The 18,175-nt window shown below is 36.3% G+C and overlaps 1 protein-coding gene across 50 annotated transcripts in view; it reads left to right on the top strand.

The window, feature by feature from the left end:
• PPHLN1 (periphilin 1) overlaps nt 1-18,175 on the top strand; it is a 175,851-nt gene extending 157,676 nt beyond the window's left edge. For 48 of the 50 annotated variants that reach the window (XR_015163752.1, XR_015163755.1, XR_015163758.1 and 45 more), the window contains one exon: nt 15,826-16,650. Coding sequence is in view for 33 of the 50 variants with exons in the window: in XM_086399859.1 (XP_086255985.1) it covers nt 15,826-16,020 (195 nt within the window). In the remaining 17 variants the exon portion in view is untranslated. Of the gene's footprint in view, nt 1-15,825 lie in introns of all 50 variants that reach the window. The other 2 variants (XR_015163753.1, XR_015163754.1) reach the window with 2 other exon arrangements.

The following is an 18,175-nucleotide window of genomic DNA, read 5'->3' as shown; positions in this document are numbered from 1 at the left end:
TTTGCATCAGGTGGCCAAAGTATTGGAGTTTCAGCATCAGTCCTTCCAGTGAATACTCTTTGATCACCTTTAGGATGGACTGGTTGGATCTCCTTGCAGTCCAAGGGACTCTCAAGAGTCTTCTCCAGCACCACAGTTCAAAAGCATCAATTCTTTGGCACTCAGTTTTCTTTATAGCCTTATTCAAATCTAAATATGACCTTTTGTAGGGCAGGACTTCATACTTTTCTGATTGATAATGTTAAATCATTTGAGAATTAGACTAACCTCATGAAAAATTTTAAATCTATTGATTTCTAAAAAGATTTATTTGAAAGTAATCTTAATGAAAATAAATCTTCTTTGATAACACCAACTTAAACTATATGTCAGATTTTTCTTTTGGTTGTATACTCATTAGCTTCATTTAATTTTCAGCAATATAATAATTTTTTATAACAAATAGCTATGTGTTAAAAATAATTATCTCAGTATGTACATGAGAAATTTTACACTTTAACCTGATTTTTCTTTTTTCATTCAAGGTAAATACAAGGGAAATAATAAGTGACACGTTTCTTGTAAGGAGCTGACTTGTCATTTTAACCTCTGATCTGTTTCATTGTGATGAATGTTTTAAACATCAACTTGGGAAAATGTGTGCATTGAACCTATCTCTCCCTGCCTTTATTAAAGAGTTTTTATTGTTTTTAGACATGAAAATATTAAAAGATACCAGTTTTGTCATTTTGCAAAATGCTTATTGTTAACATTTTCTCAGCAACTGGAATTTTTAAACCTATTTTATTTGATTGCCTTTTATCTTCATTATGACTAATTTTCTTTAGATTTAACCTTTTTATAAAACGTTTTGAATCTTAGAATTTTTCTCAAACTGTTACTGACATTGAGCACCAAATGACTTTTCCTGGTCTACTGAATCAGGTTTGAAGGGGACATTAGTAATGAATCCATCATTTTTCTCTGATCAGCAGTCTTCAGAGGTTGGTTTGTTGTCTGTTGATTAAGAAGAAAACGTCACCAATATAAGTTATTTTAAGTCCAAGGAGGAGCTAAACCATTGGCCAGTCATAAGCTATTAAAAGTCCAATCTGTTTAGATCTAGCTTCATTTGATTCCAGCCTATCCAGGAGCTGTCTTTTCCAAATCTTTCCCATCTTCCAAGATTCAGTCTTCTTTAACCTTACTATGCTTTTTTGTTTGCAGTCTTCCAAAATTCCTGAAATAGCCAGCATTCTAAGCGCCATTAATCCACCCCTTCTCCACTCATTATTATTTTTTCTTTAGAATTGTTATAAATAACATTTCGTATTTGTCTTTTGGCATTTACGATAAAGATAGAGGATGAGATGGCTGGATGGCATCACTGACTCGATGGACATGAGTCTGAGTGAACTCCGGGAGTTGGTGATGGACAGGGAGGCCTGGCGTGCTGCGATTCATGGGGTCGCAAAGAGTCGGACACGGCTGAGCGACTGATCTGATCTGATCTGATAAAGACATACCTTTTTATTGTGCTTTGCTGTATTGGATTTTGCAGATACTGCGTTTTTTATGAATTAAAGATTTGTGGCAACCCTGCATCTAGCAAGCCCACTGGCACCATTTTTCCAACATTTGGTCGCATTATATCTCTGTGCCACATTTTAGTAATTCTCACAGTATTTCAAACTTTTTATTATTATTGAATTTGCTATGGTGATTTGTGATTTTTGCTGTCACTGTGGCAAAAAGATGACTTACTGAAAGCTCAGGTGAGGGTTAGCATTTTTTAGAAACAACATTTTTAAATTAATATATACATTTTTTTAGACATAATGCTATTGCACACTTAATAGACTATAGTACAGCATAACCAGCTCTTTTTCTGAAGTATAATTGATTTAAAATATAATATTTTAAATCAGTTTCAGATATACAGCAAAGTGATTCAGGTATATACATGTATTTTTTCAGATTCTTTTCCATTGTAGATTATTACAAGATTGAATGTAGTTTCCTATGCAATAGAGTAAATCCTTATTGTTTATCTACTTTATATATCATGGTGTGTTAACCTCAAACTAATAATTTATCCCTCACCAGCTTCTCCGTCATGTTTGGAAACCATAAGCTTGTTTTCTATGTCTGTGAGTCTGTTTCTGTTTTGTAAGTAACTTCATTTGTATTACTTTTTAGATTCCACATGTAAGTAATACCACATCTGTCTTTGTGTGATTTACTTCTCTCGGTATGATTGATAATCTCTAGGTCCATCCATGTTGCTGCAAATGGCGATATTTCATTATTTTTTATGGCTGAGTAGTATTCCATTGTGGATATCTATCACATCTTCTTTATCCAGTCATCTGTTGAATGGACATTGCTTCTGTGTCTTGTCTATTGTAAATAGTGCTGCTGTGAACATTGGCTTAGTTTCATTGAGTTAGACAAGGCTGTGGTCCGTGTGATTAGATTGACTAGTTTTCTGTGATTATGGTTTCAGTGTGTCTGCCCTCTGATGCCTCTCTCAACATCTACGGTCTTACTTGGGTTTCTCTTACCTTGTACATGGAGTATCTCTTCACAGCCACTCCAGCAAAGCGCAGGCACTGGTCTTTTACCTTGGATGAGGGGTATCTCCTCACGCTGCCCCTCCTGACCTTGAACGTGGAGTAGCTCCTCTCAGCCCTCCTGCGCCCGCACAGCCGCCACTCCTTAGACGTGGGGTTGCTCCTCTCGGCTGCCTCCCCTGACCTCGGGCGTGGGGTAGCTCCTCTCAGCCGCAGCCCCTGACCTTGGGTGAGGGGAAGCTCCTCTCAGCCATGCTTCTGTGCAGTCTGTCACAGCCAGCGTGCTTCTGCGCGGTCAAAGATGGAGCTCTATACAATCAGCAAAAACAAGACTGGGAGCTGATTTTGGCTCAGATCATGAACTCTTTATTGCCAAATTCAGACTTAAATTGAAGAAAGTAGGGAAAACCACTAGACCATTCAGGTATGACCTAAATCAAATTCCTTATGATTATACAGTGGAAGTGAGAAATAGATTTAAGGTACTATATCTGATAGATAAGAGTGCTTGATGAACTATGGACAGAGGTTCGTGACATTGTACAGGAGACAGGGATCAAGACCATCCCCATGGAAAAGAAATGCAAAAAAGCAAAATGGCTGTCTGGGGAGGCCTTACAAATAGCTGTGAAAAGAAGAGAAGCAAAAAGCAAAGGAGAAAAGGAAAGATATAAGCATCTGAATGCAGAGTTCCAAAGAATAGCAAGAAGAGATAAGAAAGCCTTCCTCAGTGATCAATGCAAAGAAATAGAGGAAAAAAACAGAATGGGAAAGACTAGAGATCTCTTCAAGGAGATTAGAGATACCAAGGGAACATTTCATGCAAAGATGGGCTCGATAAAGGACAGAAATGGTAGGGACCTAACAGAAGCAGAAGATATTAAGAAGAGGTGGCAAGAATACACAGAAGAACTGTACAAAAAAGATCTTCACGACCCAGATAATCACGATGGTGTGATCACTTACCTAGAGCCAGACATCCTGGAATGTGAAATCAAGTGGGCCTTAGAAAGCATCACTACGAACAAAGCTAGTGGAGGTGATGGAATTCCAGTTGAGCTATTTCAAATCCTGGAAGACGATGCTGTGAAAGTGCTGCATTCAATATGCCAGCAAATTTGGAAAACTCAGCAGTGGCCACAGGACCAGAAAGGTCAGTTTTCATTCCAATCCCAAATAAAGGCAATGCCAAAGAATGCTCAAACTACCGCACAATTGCACTCATCTCACATGCTAGTAAAGTAATGCTCAAAATTCTCCAAGCCAGGCTTCAGCAATACGTGACCTGTGAACTTCCAAATGTTCAAGCTGGTTTTAGAAAAGGCAGAGGAACCAGAGATCAAATTGCCAGCATCTGCTGGGTCATGGAAAAAGGAAGAGTTCCAGAAAAACATCTATTGATTTGAGATTTATCCAGTTCCTGTATTTACTTTCAGTGCTACCTGGTTTTGGCATTTGGCATCAGTGAAAGATGTAGACTCTGGAATTGTTTTGTTTATTTTTGTCTGTTGAGTATATTATGATTGGAAGAACCAATAAGTTGGAAAGGGTAAAACAAAAATCATTTAAGTATTAATCTTTGATTGAACCCTATAAATTTATAAATTGATCTGTATGTATGGATGAGAATTAACAAACATTCATTGCTGAGGTTTTTTAGCATTTAACCACTTTATCATTAATTTTGGACTTTTTTTTATGTGGCTGTAATAATTGTACCCACATATTGAATGTAGGTGGTTAAGATCTAATCCATGTGTTCATAATGCATTTCTTAGCAACCATCAGTGTTCTTTTTGGAGCTGTGTTTTTAAGAGCCAGTGCAGCATTGAGGAGGATGTTTAAAGATATCTTTTTCTATTAATATAGCACAAGAAGTAACATAGATTGCAATAGTTTTGACACTTTCTACATTACTACAGACCCAAATTAAAGGGTTTACATTTGCTCCAGTATTTAACATCATTATGCTGTCAACAGTTTTTCCCAATCTCACCAACACGTTAGACATTATGAATTTTCCTTGTATATTAAGCCTCAATTGGAGTTATTTTTGTAATTTATATTTTTATATGAATTTCATAAAAAATTATGCAACATTTCACAGGTACTAATTATATTTCACAGTTCTTCTTTAAAAGTGGTAAATGTTTATTTCCACCTTAATGATAAAATAGTTGCAAATATATACTGATTAATTTACCAGGTCAACACTTGTCACCTTACCCTTTTTTCACTTCCCAGTCCTCTGTAATAACACTCCTTAGTAGAATTTTCTGTGATGATGGGAGTGTTTTATATTTGCACTATCTGATATGAAAGCCATTAAAGTGCAACTGAGGAACTGAATTTTTAACTTAATTAATTAAAATTTAGTCACATATGGCTAGAGGCTACTGTATTAGTCAGCACAGCTCTATAATCTCTACCATCCCAGTAAACTGCTCTTGCAGTTACCTATTTCCACACGTTTCCAAGTCCCATCAATATGTTTTGTCTGTTAGCCTCTTCAATCTTTCTCTGACATTTGATTGATCGTCCTTATTTTGCAAACCTTTTCCTTCATTCTCTCCTGATTCATAGTCTTCCTTATTGTCACTTTATGACTGATATTGATGTTTTTAGGTGTCTACTTTGGACTGTCTTTTCATTCTTGCATTATACATTCTCTCAGAACTGACTCTTAACTATTCATTCAACATTTACTGAATATCTACTCTATCAGATACTGGAGCAGGAAAGAACTTACCCTTTCTTCTAGGTCCTCCCCTTGCCTCAGCTCGCTTTAGTGCTGAAGATAAGATCTCTCTTCCTCCTCTGTTTCCTTCTCCTAAGGGCTAGACTCAGTACGTCACTTCCTTTTGACAGGTGCCTCAAATTACATATTGGGCTTCCCTGATAGCTCAGTTGATAAAGAATCCACCTGCAATGCAGGAGATCCCGGTTGGATTCCTGGGTCAGGAAGATCGCTTGGGAAGGGAAGGGCTGCCCACTCTAGTATTCTGGCCTGGAGGATTCCATGGACTATATAGTCCATGGGGTCGCAAAGAGTTGTCCTAGACGAATGAGTGAGTTTCACTTTAACGCACTCAATTAAAGTGAGTTTCACTTTAATTGAATTACATATTAGGTACTGACCTTATCTCCCATTCCTAGTTCCCTCCCCGTTGAAATAAAACCTTCTACCCATGAGTTTTTATGTTATTATATCCATATTGCTTCTTAATTACTCTTAATGAAGCCTCTAATCTCATCTTTTTTTAACACATCATGTGACATTCATAGTTCCAGTTCTCAGGAACCCCATAGCATTGATTCCTAACCATTCTTTCCTTGATGTATCAAAAGGATCCACTTCCAGCTTCCCTCATAGCTCAGTTGACAAAGACTCCGCCTGCAATGCAAGAGACCCCAGTTTGATTCCTGGGTCAGGAAGATACACTGAAGAAGGGATAAGCTACCCACTCCAGTATTCTTGGGCTTCCCTTGAGGCTCAGCTGGTAAAGAATCCACCTGCAATGTGGGAGACTTGGGTTCCATCCCTGGGTTGGGAAGATTCACTGGAGAAGGGAAAGGCTACCCACTCCAGTATTCTGGCCTGGAGAATTCCATGGACTTTATAGTCCATGGGGTCACAAAGAGTCAGATATGACTGAGCAACTTTCACTTTCTTCTCACCTTTTCCTGCTCGTAGATTTTTATCTGTTTGCTAACTGTTTACAGGTTGAGATCTAAGCTCCTTAAAAGAAAGCTTTTCATGGCCTACTTTGAGAGTGAGCATGCTTTAAGCTATGCCAAGCCAATTGAATTTCTCCAAAATGCTGTTTCATTTTCCTCCTCCATATTTTCCTAACACGAACTCCTCATGTTTAAAGAATTGGTTCTTGAGATGGTGAATGTGGTCTTCATATTGATTTTTTTTCAATGTGTACATAGTTAATGTCAGTAGAAAGTGGAGGATGACTTGAGATAAAACTAAAACCAAAATAAAAGCATTGATGATATAATTTTAAATATAGTCATTGATGTTAGAAATATAATTGGATGTTAAACATTAAAGAAGTTATAATACCATTTTCTAATACTCCCTTCTCTAGACAAAGCTAGAATGTTTTTTCTTTTTCCATCATCAGCATCACTATTTTTAACATACATTAAATGCTTCCTGTAGAGCAGGCACTATACTGAGTGCTCCTTATTACCTCAGTCCTTACAACAGCATAGTTAGGTCTGTACGTACTGAAGCTGTGGCACAGGAGGTCGTAACTTTCCCTTGCTTGTTTTTCAGTTGTGTGATTGTCTCGTAGTCAATCAAAGTGGCTTGTATCATTTTGCATTCCCACCAGCAATGAATGAGAGTTCCTACTGCTCTGCATTCTCACTAGAAATTGGGGTTGTCATTGTTTGGGATTTTAACAATTCTAATGGGTGTGTAGTGGTATCTCTTTTCATCATTATTTTAATTTTCAGTACCCTTAATGACATACGATGTTTGAACATCTTTTCATTTGCTTATTTGCTATCTAAATGTTTTCTTTGGTTAGGTTTGGCTCTTTTGCACATTTTTAAAATTGGACTTGTTTTCATTATTGAGTTTTAAGAATTTGTTTGTGTATCTTGGATACCAGTATTTTGTCGGATATATGCTTTGCAGTGATTTTTCTCCCAGTGTGTAACTTGTCTGTTTGCTCTTTTAACATTGTCTATCCCAGTGATATTTTTAATTTTAATGAAATCCATTTTTTCTTTCTTGGAATATACTTTTGGTGTTATCACCCAGATTTTTTCTTCTGTTTATCTTCTAGAAGAATTATAGTTCCGTATTTTACATTTAGGTCTATAGTCCATTGTGAGTTAATCTCTGTCTAGATTTTGCACATAAACGGTCAGTTCCTCCAGCACCATTAGATGACTAGTCTTTCTTTTTGAATTGCCTTTGCTCCCTTATCAAAGATCAGTTGCAATTTGTATGAATCTATTTCTGGCCTCTTTATTCTGTACAACGGATCTCTTTGTTCTTTTGATAATACCGTACAGTCTTGATTACTGTGGCTTTATAGTAAGTTGAGCGTCAGTTCTGTGACTTTGTTGTTTTTCTTTAATACTGTGTCGACCATTCTGGGTCTTTTGCCTTTCCATATAGACTTTAGAAGCAGTTTGTCAATAATCCACAAGATTACTTGTTGCGATTTTGGTGTAGTGACTATTGAATTTGTAGATCAAGTTGGGAAGAACCGATATCTTAACAATAGTGAGTTTTCTTATCCATGAATGTAGACTATATCTCCATTTACAAACATTTACATAGATATCACAGGTTCAGTTCCAAACCGCTGTAATAAAGCAGATATCATAATAAAGCAAGTCACATGAATTTTTTGGTTTCCCAATGCATATAAAAGTTATAGTCTAGTAAGTGTGCAGTGGCCGTATGTCTATAAAAAACAGTGTGCCTAGCTTATTAAAAATACTTTATTGCTAAAAAATGCTAGCCTTTGGTGAGCCTAAATCTTTTTGTTGGTGAAGGATTTGAAATATTGTATGAATTACTAAAATGTGACACAGTGAGCAAATGCTCTTGGAAAGAGGAGCCAGTAGCCCTGCTTGGTGCAAGGTTGCCATAAACATTCAGTTTATTAAAAAACACTGCAAACAAAGCACAGTAAAGCAAAGTGCAATAACATGACATATGCTGAAATTTATATCTTCTTTGATTTATGTCATTAGTGCTTTATAGTTTTTCTCATATAGATCATGTATCTGTTTTGTTAGATTTATACTAACTTTTTTCAGTGCTGTGTTGTTTTTAATTTCAAATTACAATCATTCATTTTTAGTATATAGGAAGCAATTGACATTTGTGTATTAACCTTATGTCCTACAATTTTGCTCTAATCACTTATTAGTTCCACTAATTTTTTGATCAGTTTGGGATTTTCTACGCAGCAGTGTCACCTGCAAACAAGGAGAGTTTTATTTTTCTGTTCATAATTGGTACACCTTTTCTTGTCTTATTGCATTAGCTGTGTTCGGTACAGTGTTGAATAGTTTTTAAAGGGGATACCCTCATTTCCTGTCTTGGGAGAAGGGACATATATTTTCTTACCATGATTTAGCAATAAGGTTATTGTAGATATTTTTTTAAATCAAGTTGAGGAAGTTCTTTATCCCTAGTTGGACAGAAAGTTTTGTTATAAATGAATGTTGGATTTTTTTCAAATGTTTCTCTGCGTCTATTGATATGATCATGTGGTTTTTCTTTTCTAGCATATTTTTCATTGTCTAGCATAATATGGATTGTATTAATTGATTTTCAGATGTTGAAACAACCTTGCATAACTGGAGTAAATCCCACTTGGTTGTTATGTATGGTGGTGGTGGTGATTTAATTGCTAAATCATGTCTAACTCCTGTGACCCCATGGACTGTAGCCTGACAGGCTCCTCTGCCCAGGGGATTCTCCAGGCAAGAATACTGGAGTGGGTTGCCATTTCTTTCTTCAGGGTATCTTCCCAACCCAGGAATTGAATACCTGGGCCTACTGCTTTGCAGGATGATTCTTTACTGACTGAGCTATGAGGGAAGCCCCAGTTGTTACGTATAATTCTTTTCATTGTATTTTGGGTTTGAGAATTTTTTGGTATCTATGTTTATGAAAGATACAGGTTTGTAACTTTTCTTCTAGTAACGGCTTTGGTTTTGGTAGTAGGGTATGCTGACCTCACAGAACACCAGGAAATGCTCCCTCTGCTTCTGTTTACTAGCACTGATTATAAAGAATTGGCATCACTCTTTTAATGTTTGGTAATAAGCATCTGAATGCAGAGTTCCAAAGAACAGCAAGGAGAGATAAGAAAGCCTTCCTCAGCGATCAATGCAAAGAAATAGAGGAAAACAACAGAATGGGAAAGACTAGAGATCTCTTCAAGAAAATTAGAGATACCAAGGGGACATTTCATGCAAAGATGGGCTCAATAAAGGACAGAAATGGTATTGACCTAACTGAAGCAGAAGATATTAAGAAGAGGTGCAAGAATACACAGAAAAACTGTATGATCTTCACAACCCAGATAATCATGATGGTGTGATCACTCACCTAGAGCCAGACATCCTGGAGTGTGAAGTCAAGTGGGCCTTAGAAAGCATCACTACGAACAAAGCTAGTGGAGGTGATGGAATTCTGGTTGAGCTCTTTCAAATCCTGAAAGATGATGCTGTGAAAGTGCTGCACTCAATATGCCAGCAAATTTGGAAAACTCAGCAGTGGCCACAGGACTGGAAAAGGTCAGTTTTCATTCCAATCCCAAAGAAAGGCAATGCCAAAGAATGCTCAAACTACCACACAATTGCATTCATCTCACACGCTAGTAAAGTAATGCTCAAAATTCTCCAAGCCAGGCTTCAGCAATACGTCAACCATGAACTTCCAGATGTTCAAGCTGGTTTTAGAAAAGGCAGAGGAACCAGAGACCAAATTGCCAACATCCGCTGGATCATCGAAAAAGCAAGAGAGTTCCAGAAAAACATCTATTTCTGCTTTATTGACTATGCCAAAGCCTTTGACTGTGTGGATCACAATAAACTGTGGAAAATTCTGAAAGAGACGGGAATACCAGACCACCTGACCTGCCTCTTGAGAAATTTGTATGCAGGTCAGGAAGCAACAGTTAGAACTGGACATGGAACAACAGACTGGTTCCAAATTGGAAAAGGAGTCCATCAAGGCTGTATATTGTCACCCTGTTTATTTAACTTATATGCAGAGTACATCATGAGAAATGCTGGGCTGAAGAAGCACAAGCTGGAATCAAGATTGCCAGGAGAAATATCAATAACCTCAGATATGACACCACCCTTATGGCAGAAAGTGAAGAGGAACTAAAAAGCCTCTTGATGAAAGTGAAAGAGGAGAGTGAAAAAGTTGGCTTAAAACTCAACATTCAGAAAACGAAGATCATGGCATCTGGTCCCATCACTTCATGGGAAATAGATGGGGAAACAGTGGAAACAGTGTCAGACTTTATTTTTTGGGGAGCTGCAAAATCACTGCAGATGGTGACTGCAGCCATGAAATTAAAAGACTTACTCCTTGGAAGAAAAGTTATGACCAACTTAGATAGCATATTGAAAAGTAGAGACATTACTTTGCCAACAAAGGTCCGTCTAGTCAAGGCTATGGTTTTTCCTGTGGTCATGTATGGATGTGAGAGTTGGACTGTGAAGAAAGCTGAGCGCCAAAGAATTGATGCCTTTGAACTGTGCTGTTGGAGAAGACTCTTGATAGTCCCTTGGATTGCAAGGAGATCTAACCAGTCCATTCTGAAAGAGATCAGCCCTGAGATTTCTTTGGAAGGAATGATGCTAAAGCTGAAACTCCAGTACTTTGGCCACCTCATGCGAAGAGTTGACTCATTGGAAAAGACTCTGATACTGGGAGGGATTGGAGGCAGGAGGAGAAGGGGACGACAGAGGATGAGACGGCTGGATGGCACCACTGACTTGATGGACGTGAGTCTGAGTGAACTCCGGGAGTTGGTGATGGACAGGGAGGCCTGGCGTGCTTCGATTCATGGTGTCACAAAGAGTCGGACATGACTGAGGGACTGAACTGAACTGAACTGAATTTATCAGCAAAACCAGTTGGGCTTAGTGCTTTCTGTTTTGGAAGTTATTAATCGTTAATTGAATTTCTTTCATAGTAAAAGCCTATTTAGATTATGTATTTTTTCTTGTTTGAGTTTTGCTAGACTATTTTTCGAGAAATTGGTTCATTTCATCTGATTTATCAAATTAGTGGGCATAGAGTTATCATAATATTCCTTTATTATAAATGCTTGAAAGGTGAATAGTGGTGACCCCATTTCAATTTGATATTAATAATTTGTGTCTTTGCTCTTTTTTTCTTAATTAGCCTGCCTAGAAGTTTATCAATTCTATTAATCTTTTCAAAGAACCAGTTTTTGGTTTTGTTGATTTTCTAATTTTCTTTTCTTAATTTCATTGATCTCTGCTATAATTTTTATTATTTCTCGTACTCTGCATTTAATTTGCTCTTCTTTTTCTAGTATCCTAGCTTATTACATTATTTATTCTATATCTTCTTTGCTAACATTCATTTAATGCTATAAATTTTCTCTGAGCACTGTTTTTGATACATCTCACAAATTTTGATGTTATATTTTGAACATATTTTTAAATTTCTGTTGAGACAACTTCTTTGATTTGGGTGTTATTTATCAATAGCAGTATGTTGTTTAATGGAGCTTCCCAGATAGCGCTAGTGGTAAAGAACCTGCTTGCCAACGCAGGAGATGTAAGTGATGCGAGTTCAATCCCTGGGTCGGGAAGATCCCCTGAAGGAGAGTATGGCAACCCACTCCAGTGTTCTTGCCTGGAGAATCCCTTGGACAGAGGAGCCTGACAGGCTACATACAGTCCATAGGATTGCAGAGTTGGACACAACTGAAACGTCTTAACATGCATGCACATACGTTGTTTAATCTCCAAATATTTGGGGATTTTTCTAGCTATCTTTCTTTGCAATTTTAGCTTAATTCCTCTGTGGGCTGAGAGCATACTTCTTTTAAATTTGCTAAGGCATGTTTTATGGCCTGAAATGTGGTCTGTCTTGATGCATGCTCCATGTGAGCTTAAGAAGAATGTGTACAAGTTTCACATTGTACACATTCAATTTGTGTACAAATTGTACAATCTGTACAATCAGATTCACATTAAGATTTCTGCAAGGGCTGAACTTACTGTGGACACTCCAAGGGAGAATCTCTTTCTTGGCCTTTTCCAGTTTCTGGAGGCTACCTGTACTCTTTGGCTGGTAGGGTAGCTCCCTCCTTGTACCCTACGACTATCTTTAAAAGCCATCACTCAACTTCTGTTTCTGTGATCACATTTCCTCTTTTTCTGCATTTTGTTTTTAAGAACGTATGTGATTGCATTTTATTTACCTGGATAATCCAGGATAATCTCTCCTTCTCAAAATCCTTAATATAAACACACCTGCAAGGTCTCCTGTACCATGTGAGGTAACATATCCGTGGTTCCAGGAATTAGGATGTGAACATCTTGGCTGTGGGGTTGGAGGATGTTCTTCAGTTCACCACGGTAGTAGAGTCTGGATTTGAACTTGATATACCTGCTCTTGGAGCCACTTCTGTGCTCTTTCTGGCTTCCCTGTCACCTTCCACATCTAGTAGCTCCTCTATGGTGTATTTTACTAGTCTGTGTTTACCTTTACCATTATGATGTGTCTCTCCTGAAACAGGACACATCCTTTTAAACCCAATGAATTCAGATCAAGGAAATTACGTGGAATCTTGAGGTATCAGCAACAGAGAAAAGAATTGTTTTTGATTCCTCGGTCTTTTAAGGCTGTGTGTGTGTCTGACTTTTGCAGTTTATTCATTTACCTCCTAATATTAATATATATTATAAATTAAGTGCTAAGATAAGTATACACATATTTACCTAAATTCAAGTAGTTTCCTGTGGCTAATGGCTGTGTAATTGCTATGATTCCACCAAACTACTATTATGGAACTGTAATATATATCCTAAAGATGTTTGTCTGAGATGAAAATTCGAACAACTCATTTTGCCTTAAGTTTTGGTTTCTCTTTTTGTGGGAACAGAGGTAAGGACTAGAATGCTGTACATTTTAGAGAAGTTTTATATCAGAGTTTGTTATGCCAAATAGTCTTGCTTCAGTCACTGGACAGCATAATTAATAGTAAAAAGTTTTGGTAGTTTATCATGTCCTTTTATTCCTGGAAGCACTTTATGAGCCTTCAGCTATTAACACAACTATAGTCAGATACTGTGTGAAACCACATTTAGATAGTGTTTCCATTATGCTGGCAAATTTAACTACATTTCTGTGCGGTGTATGTGAGCCCCACCCAAACTTGAACCTGTTTCCATTTTGATGAGGTCCAATCAAGAGAAAAAGCAACAACAAAAAATCTTCCTGTGTGGCCTGTAGATACCAAGTCTGAAGATTATTAATACATTTCCAGCTTGGGACCACAAGCAAACAAACTCTTCCACAGATAACTACACCCTTCCTGTTTGGGATTGAGTTTACTGTGGAACAGATTTCGGAAATATGTTTCTGACCGTTGTGAATTTTATTTATAAAACTTTGGAGGGTGAGGTCCTTCCTTTAACAAAAAACTAATGATTTCCTGTCTAATGCCCAACCAGTGCATTTTAAGCAGTCTTTTTAGAAAATTTACCCTGTGGTACAGAATTACATTGCTTTGGGAAGTTCTGATTGTTCTTGTCAGCTAATGTACAAAAATTTGTCTTTTCAATGAATAATTCAAAAAGGATTTACAATCAAAAAATAAAACACAGCCTTTAAATGCTTTTATTGTCTCCAGAGTGAGAATAGTTTGCAGTTTAAATAAATGCATGAACACATTTTAAATACGGTTTTACTTTTGATATGCAAATCTGTACTACATTTATGTTCTGTAAATATGCTAAATGAAAAGTTACAGTTATAGGTAAAACAGCAGATTTACATTAAAGAATTTGCAGGTTAATTCACAGTGTAACCTTATCCTCATCTAGTACATCTGCTATAAAGACGCCTATAAAATTTAGGCCACCCACAAAGTGGTCTGCTGAGGCCAATGGTTGATGTTAGAATGCTGTTATTATATGGGTTGACTGGTTTGGTAAGGAATTTACCTCCACTAAGACTGTAAAACACATCATGGTTCTGACTTCCCCCATGGGGACTGCATTGGCTTGACTTAGGTTAGATCCTCTGTGTTTGTTAGACCAGTTACTGTGCTCCATTGCCTTGACATCCTATGTAATATTATGCGGTATACTGTTTCCTAAGTTGGTTTATTAGAGTAGTCAGTAATATTAATTCTGGGTCATGTAAACCTTGAGATAAACTGGAATAAACATTTGGTTTAAATATTCGAATTAAATTTAATGCCTATTAGGGGTAAATTTCGTTCACTATTCAGAAAAAATGTGTGTGTGTTTTAGTATTGAGATGGAGAAGGCAAACTGAGGATTTTATATATTTTAATTTCTGGGTCATTTGAAGAACTTATTCTTTGGGGCTTATGAATTATTTTCAAGAGCACGGAAGTGAATTTAGTATAATTTGGCAACCTAGTACTGAGAGGCAGAAACAAATATTCTTCTTTAAATAGCTATTTTAAGGGATTAAAAAAATATTGCAGACATTAAAAAATACAGCAGCAATCACCGTTACTTGCAGTGATCATTTGAGGAATGAGAACTGTCATGAATGAAGCAATGTCTCAGATCACTTCTACAGTTTTAAAAAGTGAATAAAATTCTTTTTCAGAGAATGAACATGTTGATTGTTTTTGTTAAATTTGGAAAAATTAAAATTAAAACAGTACTTTTAAATCAGATAATTTGTATTTAATTTTCATGGAGACTTAACTAATTTTTCTTTAAATATATGAATTTACAGAGTATGAAAAATAGCATAGAAATCTAAAATGCATTTTGTGACTGCAAACTAAGGTTTAATGTGGAAAAACATTAGCAGTTTTTAGACAGGAAATAATATTTGATTGCCATTGGTACAAATTATATATACACATTGAAATAAAATATTAAAATATATACATTAAAGTAGAAAATATATAGACATGTATACATGCATATACTATATATACATCTGTGTGTACACATGTGTATGTATGAACATGTGTGTGTATAACATACTGTTTTGATCTGAACTCTGCCTTGGTGATTTTAAATATCAAATATTTATAACTTGAAAAGCTTTTTTCAGATAAATACTTTCAGCCTTCTTATAGTTGTTTGTTGTATACTAAACAGAATTTTGAATCTATCACCCGGTCATGATTCAAACAAATAATCGGAAGTTAGGGGCTTGTAATCTTATTTCTTCCAAACAAGTAAATGAATAAAGCTATCAGCATGTCTTACCTAGCTGGTATTTGTTCTTAGTCCTCATTTCTAGTCTTATGTCCTATTGGTAGACTGCATTATGCTTGACAAATGCTATGCCTGACTTCTGTAGTCAGTGATGTGGTCTGTCAGTGCTTTTCTGCTCATTCAACTTGCCAGCAAATCTCGAGAGAGAGTGGTTTAAATGGCCTTGGGCAGTAGTGTTTACTCAGAGTGAGAGGTTTTGTGTCTCCCTTTTAGATTTCAGTATCATAATTCTGTCTACTGAATCAGCTCAGTGTTTGGCTAATTATTCTTAGTAACCACAGTGTATTTATCTTTCTAGGTTTACCGACAAGACTGTGAAACTTTTGGAATGGTTGTGAAAATGCTGATTGAAAAAGATCCTTCATTAGAAAAGTCTATACAGTTTGCATTGAGACAGAATTTACATGAAATCGGTGAGCGGTGCGTTGAAGAACTCAAGCATTTTATTGCGGAGTATGACACCTCTAGTCAAGATTTTGGAGAGCCGTTTTAGATTGCTTTCTCAGGCAAAAAAAAAAATTTCTAGATTTTTTTCCCCCTGGATTGTGTAAATCCTTAATATATGGAATTTTTGTGAAGAGAAATACTTTATGATAGTTGACCATATTTCCAATATCAAACATCTAAAATAGTCTGTTTAAGATATTTTAATTAGAATCTTTTTTATCTACATGTAGAGCCTTCTAATCCATACTTATCTTTTTTTCCCTGTCCTAAAACAATGGGTCAGTTAATTTTTCAAGCTTTCTTGAAAACGCAGTCCAAGATTTCTGTACTTAGAGGACGCGTCCTGCAGTCTTCCACTGCTGCGTGATCATCTGTTTGGTCACACTAGTGTAATTTATAGGTTAGAGTACATTCCACTTAAACATTTGTAGACTTTTTGCATTTCATAGTCAGTGATACCATGTGAAAATGTTACAGTTCTGAGTTGTGTTTTATTGACTTGTTGCTTGCTTACCTTAGGCTTTGTAACTTTCAGTATGTTTAAGTATATTCAAATAAACTGAATACTTTGGTATCTTGGGAAATATTTGCTTTGAGGATAATTCTCATTGTGATAAAATAGAGCATTTAAATCTCTAAAAGACACCTCATAATAAAATCCTGTTTTCCAAGTAAATGAACTCAATGTCTTCTGTTAAAATAATCCTGAAACGCCTGACTAGTCTCACTGATGTGTGAGTCTTAAATATTATCACACAAAAGACTAACAGACTGGGAAATTGGAGATGAAAGATGAGGCCTATTTTAAAATTGGATTTCTTTAAAAATTTCTAACCAAAAGAGAAAAATTTAGAATATGGGGGAAGTAGTGGAGTTCATTTTATCTGTAGGCGCATATTCCCCATCTCAAGAAAGAAAGTGATTGGTAACATATCCATAATTAAACATATTATGCCTTTGTTAATCTCTGTTTGTAATCCAACAGACTCTTGTTCTGCTGTCCCTTCTAGGGGTTCATAGCCCTCTACAAGTGTTTTTGAATGAAACAAAGAGTAGGCTGTAAGCCTAGCACATCTACCCTTCACCAAGCAGCCTGTGTAAACAATCCATGAGCGAGCCATCCACATCACGGGTTAGTTAAGAATCTAACTGGGACAATTAGGGGATTCCGCTCATTTCCTGATCACTTCCAGCTGCCCGGTGGCGTTTAGCCAAATATGTAATTTCGTGGCATGTGTTTGGAAACTTTTAAAAATATTTGTTATTACTACCCAATTTCATTATCCTTCCATTCTTTTTCCATTCCACTCTCTCCTCAGTTGAATTTTGGCATTATTTTTAGTGGCCTCTATTGACTATATCTAAAGACCTATACCAAAGTAGATAAAAATTCTATTAAAAGTAGAAATAGCGGTATAAATAATTTTAGTGGATCCTGTACTGTGTGCCTCAAAATATGCATTATGCCATTTCACAAGTTAAAAAACTAGTTGAAGGCAACAATTTATTAAGTTTCCTATATGAGATCACCTTGAATTTAGATATTGTACATAAGTCAAAACTAAACCCTATGTATCATCTTTGGTATTCTTCCCTAATGTGAAAAGTAGTTTTATCTGTTACCTACATTAGAAAGATTAAGAAAGTACTGATTTGTTTCTAACACCCATTTTTTCTTCTTAAATATTCTAATTCCGGGATTCATTTCCTCAAGTCAAGATGTCACAAGTTTAAAAATAAAACTTGAGACTCAACTACCTTGAGACAAAGGAGTTGTTTACTTTGTTGAACTTCACTAAACTAGAGAAATTTTACTCACAGATGCATTTAAATATAGGTTCAGTGGATACTTTCTTTTCCCCTCTCCCCAAATTACATTCAACATTTCACAGCTGTTTATAACTTGCCATCAGCATTATTCTGGTGCGCTTGTCAGTGTTAAATCTGTTTTATTTTTAAAGCTTTTTAAAGTTTTATTTTAGGATAGATGAATTCAGATACATGCCAGGGTATGTATGTTGCAAAATGTTCTTGATTAAAGAAATTTGTTTGTAAATTATCCATTGTTTTTGAGTATGCCCAATTGATGTGATAAAGTTTTGTCTTACCATAAAGCCTTGATGATCAACAGGGGGAAAGCAGATATTGTGAAGCTTTTGTGAACTTTAAAAGTACAAAATAAAGCAACCAGTTTTAAATAA

This window comes from Bos grunniens, chromosome 5 (genome assembly GCF_055505025.1).
Source record: "Bos grunniens cultivar Pamir isolate PY7600 chromosome 5, Bosgru_T2T1.0, whole genome shotgun sequence".
Classification (NCBI taxonomy): Eukaryota; Metazoa; Chordata; class Mammalia; order Artiodactyla; family Bovidae; genus Bos; species Bos grunniens.
The sequence above is the reverse complement of the archived record's forward strand: the minus strand, read 5'-3'. Positions and strand labels throughout refer to the sequence as shown.